The 9,697-nt window shown below is 39.6% G+C and overlaps 1 protein-coding gene across 1 annotated transcript in view; it reads right to left on the bottom strand.

Moving 5' to 3' along the window:
* Positions 1–841: 841 nt before the first annotated feature.
* slc17a6b (solute carrier family 17 member 6b) overlaps positions 842–9,697 on the bottom strand; it is a gene marked incomplete at both ends in the record, with an annotated part of 10,594 nt that continues 1,738 nt past the window's right edge. Inside the window, 11 exons of the mRNA XM_079217517.1 lie at positions 842–1,204; positions 1,861–1,988; positions 3,171–3,281; positions 3,669–3,801; positions 4,335–4,484; positions 4,676–4,818; positions 5,320–5,406; positions 5,532–5,619; positions 6,966–7,080; positions 8,564–8,682; positions 9,587–9,697. The exon at positions 9,587–9,697 is cut by the window's right edge and continues 145 nt beyond it. Of these exons, the coding sequence (XP_079073643.1) occupies positions 842–1,204; positions 1,861–1,988; positions 3,171–3,281; positions 3,669–3,801; positions 4,335–4,484; positions 4,676–4,818; positions 5,320–5,406; positions 5,532–5,619; positions 6,966–7,080; positions 8,564–8,682; positions 9,587–9,697 (1,548 nt within the window). The remainder of the gene's footprint in view (positions 1,205–1,860; positions 1,989–3,170; positions 3,282–3,668; positions 3,802–4,334; positions 4,485–4,675; positions 4,819–5,319; positions 5,407–5,531; positions 5,620–6,965; positions 7,081–8,563; positions 8,683–9,586) is intronic.

Here is a 9,697-nt window from a genome sequence, read left to right on the forward strand (position 1 = left end):
GGTGCAACTAGACTTTTGACAGTTATGGTGAGTAGAATAATGAGAATGGCTTTACTCCTGCACTACACTGCTGAGATGTGACGGATGAAAATTGCTAAAATCAAAATGCTCGTCTGCAGAGATATCGTGTCACCAAATGGATCACATATAGCAAACATTAGACAGGCATTTTCTATTCTTTTTTACCACGTGAAAGTGTAACCAAACGGTCATCACAAGCCACTCAAATCTCGACACAAGCTCACTTACATGTTAAGGACTTTTACACACACATAAGCCGGTGATAAAAAAAACAAAAAACATCATATTGTGCATTAAAAGGACACACTACTCTGAGTGCAGAGAGATACAGTACAATCTATATCAACAGAGGGTCTAGTTTCTGTTCATCACGCTGTGGAGGGACATATCTACACACTGTAATGGCTGGCTTGTAGGACGTTGTACTGTCACAGTTAAGTCGATAAACAAGGGGTCATCTCCTATGTAACCCTACTGGCTTCAGTGTGGTCAGGAAGCCTCGGCTGATGGGATACAAATGTTGACATTTACACACAATTGCACTCCGAATGAATATATCTATTATCAGTATGCATAATAATACATTTACAGACTGCCAATTTGATATGTGTTACATCTCTAGTAATCCAATATCTTTGAATATTGTACGCTTATTGTACGCTTGCACACTTTCGAAATTTGAACATTAAGTTGATACTTTTTTACTTTTTGAATTTGTGCAAACGATACAATGACAGATTGTAATTTTTCTTGTTACTCATTTGTTGATATTTTTTTGACTAAACTGATGCACATTCAAGAAAATAAGTCTACTCATGTGTCAGTGATTGTGTGTTTTGGTCGAGGAGTATCCCTCATCCTGACTGTATCCGTAGCCTCCTGCCTGTGCTTCTTCCTGGACATACTCCTCTGTCTTCTCCCAGCCTGAAGCCCAGCCTCCGTTCACCTGTGTGGTTGCGCCATATGACTTAGCCGGACCGCCTAAGGCCCCGTAACTTTGAGTGATGTCGCCCGTCTCTTCTGCCAGCTCGTCCTCGTCTATGAAGCCACACTTCTCCTCGCTGGTCAGTTCTGGGTCGGCCCAGGGCTGTTTTTCTCCCGATGCAAAAATCCCGTAGAAGATCACACCCCCATAATGCACCAGGGAGGCAATCAGGAACACAGACTGCCACTCCTCTCGGGTCTGAAGAGGGACGCAAACCCAAAAGTACAGTTTTATTAGCTTTTTTTATTAAAAGGCCTGGACATTTTTATTTTAAAATAACTAAAGCCAACAATGAAAATATCTCACTTACAAGTAGTGTCTATATGCAAGAGACATTGTTGTCCAACAAATGCACTTCTGAGGAATGTGAAATGTGTGTTTTGTGAATCTGTAATATTTATATTTAATAAGGTGGTGCAGACATAAAAAACAAAAAAAACATTGAGTCTTGGGTTTCAATATTTGACCACATGTGGACATCATATAATGTACATATACAGTACATATTTTCATATATTTTCTTTCCAGGTACCACTAATCAAAAATTAGGAGTCAAATCTGTCACTTTATGTCCTAAAATCTTAAAGTCCACATTTGACAGCAATTCTATTTTATCTTATGAATACATGTTTTAAATAGAGTCTCTACATTATACGCATGCATACCTGCTTACAGCTGCATTATAGTTTGTTAAATGTTAACAGTATTTACTGCTATTAAATGCCAAATAGGGAGACTTTAAGTGTTGCTGACTTATATAGGTCTTTATTTAGACCATTAAGACTTATTGTACACATAAAATGAGTGGATCTTAATTCATGCCATTTTTGGTGCCTGTATGGCGAAGCTCTTACCTTGTTCTTTGTCATAGTACCAACAATTATCGGGCACACCATCCCAGACAGAGTACCCACACCATTAGAGATTCCCATTAAAATACTGGCATAGCGCGGAGCGATGTCCAGGTGATTGACATTAAATCCTGATGGAGCAAACAAAAAGCAACACATTCAATTGAAATAGTGTTGATACATTTTACCTTTTTAAAATTATGACATGACCAGACAACCAGATTAAAATGCCAAATTTAGGCAAACCACTGTGACAGTAGCAAAACAGAAGCTAGAGATGAAAGTAGCCCAAATGGTGACCATCTTGTTGCAGAAATAGACAGTAACTCGCTGCACATTCTCCTCCTCCCCCACAGTGACTGGCTGAATGAGTAAGTGTCCTCGCGATCTGCCTCACACTGCCTGCCTGGCAAATCCCCCGAGACAGCTAGCTAGCATTGAATTATTAAACACTCCAGGAGAAAGCTGAAGAACAACAGGCAAGAATATTAGAATATATATATATATATATAAATATATATATAAATATATATATATATATATATATATATATATATATATATATATATATATATATATATATATATATATATTAGAAGAATAATAGAAGATTTTGCACAGTCACAGACCGGCGCATCAACATGAAAAGATCTGTTGAATGAGTGGCTTAAGAATGCGGAAAGGACCTTTTTGCCCGTCAGTTAAAATGTGTTACAAATAATATCTGTAACCTGATGTCTTGAGGAAGTCTGTTACGCAGTTTATATTGATTTTTTTTTTTTTCAAAAGGGGAATCATATTGTCAAACAACAGTAAATACACCACTGCTTGGGATGGCAACAACATTGTTTTGTATTTCAAATACATTTCAACAATGTTTGTCATATTATATGATCCCTAAACTCATACTTGAGCTGCATGCCAATTAGTCAGGAAAGAACCAACTATCTTATCATTAAAGTAACTTTAATGAAGGTATAACATTCCCCACTTCTACATGCTCTCAACCTAACAACGTTTGCAAAATTATTTTAATACAAAATCTCACAATTTCAGGTGAACTGACACAAATGTACTGCCTGTTTTGACTGGACATACAGTGTGCTAATTAAATGTTATGGATGTTACTAAAATAGATAGACATTTAGGAAAATATGCTTTTTCTCTTTCTTGCAAATAGTTTGATGAAAAAATCTATACCACTCTGACATGTGAGAATATCAATCTTCTATATTCAATGCTCAGCAAGAAAAATGTAACTGTGCCTAAATTGCATTCTGATTGAGCAGAAAGTGTGTTTTACTTGTACTAACCTGATATAGCAAATCCACTGAAGCCCACTGCAAGTACCAGGAAGGAGATGGCCACGCCTTTGCTGTGGGAATATCCCACCACCAGCAGAAATGTGGCCTCCAAGCCAAATCCTAACAGAGATAGACAGCAGGTCACACACACACACACACACACACACACACACACACACACACACACACACACACACACACACACACACACACACACACAAAAACACACAAAGCCCTCGGGCTGCTGGACGTTGTGGTGCCAATTTAATTAATCATGATACATGGCCTGCACTCAATTACCCAAGTGACAGTTATGAAATCAATGCACAGTCACAATCACCGAGTCAACTAAGTATTGAACAGAAAAATATAAACTCAACCATCTCTCTGGCAGTGAAGAGCAACAAAAAAAGAGGAGTATGGATCTAACACCGTGAAATAACACCCAGTATCTGAGCAGAGAGAGGTGTGGAAAATGATATTTCATCCTCGGTTCCGACTTCTCACCTCCACAGTTCATGATTTTCCTGACAGTGGTAGTCGTCAGGATGTTCCTGCTGCGTAGGTAGTCGGCCAGCTGGCCGCCGAGGGGCACGACGATGGTCATCACCAGATGTGGCAGCGCGGACAGCATGCCGACCTGCAACCACAAGCAGACAATCAACCAATTCAGGAGGCCTTTTTGAGGAAATACATCATCATTTAGTTTCATCGCTGGCAGGCACAGTCACCACACATGAGAGACGTCACAAATAATCATTGCTCATGAGCTTTTTCAAAACTTAAAAACAAAAGTTGCGGCAAATAGCACCGTGAGATTGTTGCCATGGACACTACTTTTTTGTTTCATTGTCTGAATTTCATATGTTTTGGACGAACAAATAAAGTGGGTAAATGTAGTGCACTGAATGGTAAACAGCAGCGTGAGATTGCAGGTTGTTACCTTGTTGTAGCCTTGTTATGTAATGTGTCAGTTCATGACAGGCCACCAGTTGCTGACATTGATTTATATAACGAATCATTCCAAGAGCAACAAGTCACATGCTCAGCTCCAAAACGCTTGGCACTATTGTTGAGGGATTATTTGCAGTGCGTTTTAATCTGTCATTCATCAATCACTCAATACATACTCCGTGTTTGTCACCTGTCTACTGACTTGTATTGTAAGGTCACCTTGCTTATCTCAAAGCCAAAGACTTCCTCAAAGTATGCAGGCTGGCTGATCAGCAGCAGGTAAAACGTCCAGCTCCTGCAGAAGTTGGCCACAATGATTGCATAGACGGGCATTGAGGTGAAGAACTTCTTCCAGGGGGTCTTGAATTTCTGCAATAGATTATCACAAAGGATTGAATTTGACATAAATACTTTTGCGTCTCCCTTGCAACAGACAAAAGGTGATGGAAATGGCTGATGGAATGGAATCATTGTACTTCTAGCACCCTGTACAGCAAAAACGGTTGAGAACAAAGAGGGCTGGGTGGATAAAAAAATATTCATTGTCTCGGCTGGTATACCTCGGCAGGACCCGATAGCTTGACGCTCTCTCCAATGCTCTCCTCTATGTAGCAGCGTTCCTCATCAGTGATGGTAGGATGTTCACCAGGGCTCTCATAAGACACAAGGATCCAGAAAATATACCAAAAGATGCCGAAGCATCCTGCACATCACAGATAGAAAACGTGTCAGAATTTTAGATCATTAAAGACAAAGTAGTGCAGCCAATTTTGACTCCAGCGGTATGTACACACATAGATAGAGAGTCGTTGGCAGTCTGATCTTTCCAGAACGCCTGAGAGAATAAAACCCAGGCAGGATAGCTAACTGAATCCAGTCCAGTGAGAAACATTAAACATGGATTTATCTATTGACATACCAAAACATTGGGGGGAGGAAATCAATATGCAGTCGGCCTGGATAAATCCATTTGACTTTCACTGAGTGTCAAACTCTCAAGGTTTCAACCAGCTTGAAAACACTTTAGCCACCCACTTTCCACATACACACATATTTATATTTACTTTATTATATTAATGAATGAATTTGACTTCATCTCACACACACACACACACACACACACACACACACACACACACACACACACACACACACACACTCACACACACACACACACATCACATGCATCATCGTTCCATCTTACCATAGACGTAGAACACAGAGGACCAGCCTGAATACTGAACCAGGATCCCAGCCAGAGGCATCGCTACCACGGCACCAGCATAAGAGCCTGGCAGACAGCGAGACAAGGGAGTCAAGTCAGACTTCTTAACCACTATACGGTAATATGTAACACATCATTTCGTCACACAATGTATTAATGCCAATAGGAGAAAATGAGAAATTAGTATTTACCACAGAATGAGAGGGTGGCCAGTCGACTCCTCTCCAGCGGAGGAGCCCACTTACTCCAGATGCCATGACATGCCGGGTAGGTCACTCCCTAAACACACCACACAGAGACAGTCTGTGTTCATAGTAAGAAACAGCAGACTGGAACTCTATATTTGTCAGATTATCATTTCAGCACTCCTGATACTCACAGTTTGTTTTGGAAATGTATGTATTCAATGAGAGTGCTCCATGTCAGCCATTTTTCGGCATTTGGTTCAAATAGATATACTGGTTTGTACAATAAACTAATTACAGGAATTAGTTATACCCGTCCTTTTTAAACATGATAAAAGCATTGTTATGGTTCACATAAATTGTATTTCTGGATTATTTGAATTTAGGAATTAGCAACAATCTAAGAGGCAATATCCTTATACATATGAACATGAATCAACAGATTCTGATATAATTAAATAAATTAACATTTTCACCCTTGTAATTACCATGAACAAATTGCTACAGAGGTGAGCTGTGCATGGAGCGAAGCAGCCCTGCAGCTATTACATTTCCATCAGGCACTAATCTGAACAAACTCAAACTGTGCTGATGTAAAATACTAAAAAATACTGTTTTAGGAGAGCAATGCAGTGCGTTATAATATGACTTTCTTTTTACTATTTATTCTCCACACAACTCTTCAAATCTATAAATTAGCCTTCAATAAAGATATGCTGTAACATATTGCTGGGCTACCGGTGAGAGAATAATCCACCATCATGACTAAGAATTTGAAACCATTTGTCTAAAACCATTAACATGTAATGGAAAGCTCTCATCCAGACATTCTCTCCTAAAAAAAGTATCCCATTTCTACAAACACTGCATTTGTACATGCTGTCATATTTGTGTATAAGACCTGTTATATCAGCTGTCTGTGTTTTGCACTATAACCAATATACACAACATCAACTATACAGCAGGCATACATCTGGTGTCATAATTCACTATACGAAGCCAGAGGACCAATGTACTTTTGCCGATCAGCATTTTTATTTGCATCTACCAGCACTTTGCTGTTGTGTTTCCACGATACAAAGTGTGACCGCAAAATTGGAAGCTGGACTTGCACAAACACTCGGCTGTATGAACTGGATCAATACAGCTCTCACATTTCCTCTGGTTGAAAATCCAGTGCATGGTACAGTCTTTCCTGTGCTTTCTTCTGGAGTAACATTGGCAAGAAGCCCCTTTGTGTAGTGTATTATTGCAGATCCTCAGCTATGGATAGCCACAGTAACAGAAATTCCATCCCACTTATGTAACCTCTATGTCCAATTAATAGTGAGAATGCTTTCAGGGCTGAATTGTATTTATGAATCCATCCACGATTTGTATTACTGTAAAGGGAAGAAATACTTAAATTGTTGTAATACACCTTTAGATGTAAACTCTTACCTCCACCAGCCCTTGTAATATCCTGACAAAGATGACACAGCCATAGTGGACTCGGGCAGCCGAGGGAATGAACATGTTGAGGCACGAGGTTAGCACAATGGCTGCACCAAATACCCTGAAAATTATAAGATGCATTTTAAATGTAGCATTTCATAAATATCATTATGATCTGAACTAAACTGAATGAATGGCATTGCCATGCGTAAGCTATGTGCTATGGTGACAATGAGCAGAGCATTGAAATATCGCATGATGACATATGCCTTTATCTTTTCAGGAACATATTAACGTTATCATACCATTGTTTATAATAAATAGCCATGGCAAATTAACAATTTATATATATTCTACATGAAAGGTCATTAAACGTATCTTTGTCTTTATGTCATTGGGGAGACTATGAAAATATCTGTCGCAATAAAAAAAACTCTGTTGTGTCCTCGGTTCTGATTGGCTCGCGCTCCCATCCGAAAAAATACATATTTCAAGCAGCAATGTTTTTCATAAATGAATGTCATTTAATTTTAATTTGTCATTTCCATAGATACAAACAAACCATGTATTGACCACTGAACATTTGCGTATAATGACTCTCTACGGTTGTTAAAAAAAAACAGGGCGGGCCAATAAACAGGGAGCTATTTCTCATTTCTGTCACGTTTTCCCGCCCCTCTCATCTGCACGCGGGGGGGAACTCCTAATCCGGTTGAGACTACTGTTGGGCACGAGACCAATTGATTCGATTACATCCTCGTGTCAGTCAACAGGACGAGGAAAGGACAGCCGGGGTGCAGGGAAATACACATGTGAAACAAAAACGAGCGATAGGGCACAATAATATAAAATTATAGCAGGTAGATGTGTTAGACATGTTGGCCCCCTTTTCAGAATTAGTGTCTGTCAATATTAGGCTATTGTTTGGTTTTAATTTATAGACTATACACGTTCATAATTATAGCGCGCTGAGGATTTAAACATCTAAGCAGAACCATGTTGCCCTCATGGTGGTGTTACCAATTGACAAGATTGTGAATATCGAGCTAAAAACGTGTATCTTCGTATTAATGTTATGGCCTGTATATTGTTTGTAATAATTATGATGACTCATGGCAGTGCTCATGTGAATTAAAGACCGGGTCTGGTCTGCGTGCCCTGAGAGACTAGACCCGGCTCCCCCCAGGGATCTCATTAACAGGTGGCAGAAAGCCATGACACCAGGAGCAGGCCTGCCAGCCCGGTGCCTCCCTGCAGCTCTGCATCACTTCAGAGCAGCTGACTGTCTGCATGTCTGCTGCCTTTATGTGGTGAGACTCAGCCTGTAGCTGTGAATTCTTTAACCAATTCATAATTCAGGCGAGACGCCATTTTTTCACGTCTGGCCTAGGCTCTTTTTTTTGGTCTGAATTTATTCCAGTCCCTATGTGTTCATTTTTGTTTCCTCTTTATTTTAGAGATAACAGACAATACATAATGAGAGTGAGACGACACCAACAGTTTGATTAATTGGCAAAAAATGGTAATTCAAAAAAATAATAAAATCGGAAAAATGACTGCCACTGTGTTGTATTTATGGTATTTCCCCAGGAGGACGGCCCTACCTGTTTGCTGCCAGTCTGGAGCATATGAATCCTCCCGGGATTTGCGTCACAATGTAGCCCCAGAAAAATGATCCGTGAATCAGTCCCACCGTCTCTGGATCCCAGTTGAACTTGGCTTTCTGGGAGATAATATGGAAAATCAAAACTAGTGACAAAACGCAACAATGACGTTGCATTTGGTTGAATGACCTCTGTTGAAAGAAACGAAACGTGTATTCTCTGAATGGATTGTTCTCAATCCAGGCCTGTCTATGAAAGGCCTGCAATGGGTTATTTCGATCAGATTAAATTGATATGCGCATCAAAACCATGCATGCCTCCTGCACTGTGAAATAAACACTATTGAGAATATGTGTGAAAGTATAGCTGTGTCAGATGTAGGTAAAGGCTATATATTTCGGTTAATATTTGGCCTAAACGCAAAAACTACAAAAAAATATGTAACTGTACCTATATATCTATAAGTTGTTGTGAATTCAGTTATTGAGATTTATTTTTTAGATGTATAGCTTATGTGTGTCTTTTAACTTATTTGCCTTTTATGCAAATAAATGCTGCCGAGAGTTCAGAATAACGTAAACTGATAGGTTTCATGATTTGGGCTTTCCATACACATTTGATACTTTTAAAATTGCATCATATAGGCTATTTCCCAAAATGTATTATACATCAATATAGAACATCGCCTATAAAAGCCATCTGACATTATAATACATGGGACGCATCTTTACGGCGAATTAACGATTTAGGCTTGCATTCAACTATTTAATAAAAGGTTCTTCATACCCACAAATGTCGACTTAAATTACAAGCTCATCATCCATGATTATTGGGGGTTATTAAAGTGATTTTATGGCGGAATATACCCGTAGGCCTTACATATTTTGTATAGAATGTCTGGAGGAATTAATTTCCCCTTTTCTGTTTTTAGTTTCTTATTAAATAAGAAGCAGGTGTCTTGTATCTTGCGGCGCGCGGTCTACGTTGCCTGTACGTCATGAGTGCGCGCAGCCGTTGCCACACCTCTGTGATGATGATCTTGTCTTTCAGGTGGATGGTGCTGTTGTTGACCATGCCCACTATGGCCACGCCCAGGTTACACCGGATACCAAAGGAGATGCAGAAGCCCAGGCC

This window comes from Taurulus bubalis, assembly GCF_910589615.1.
Source record: "Taurulus bubalis genome assembly, chromosome: 4".
NCBI lineage: Eukaryota > Metazoa > Chordata > Actinopteri > Perciformes > Cottidae > Taurulus > Taurulus bubalis.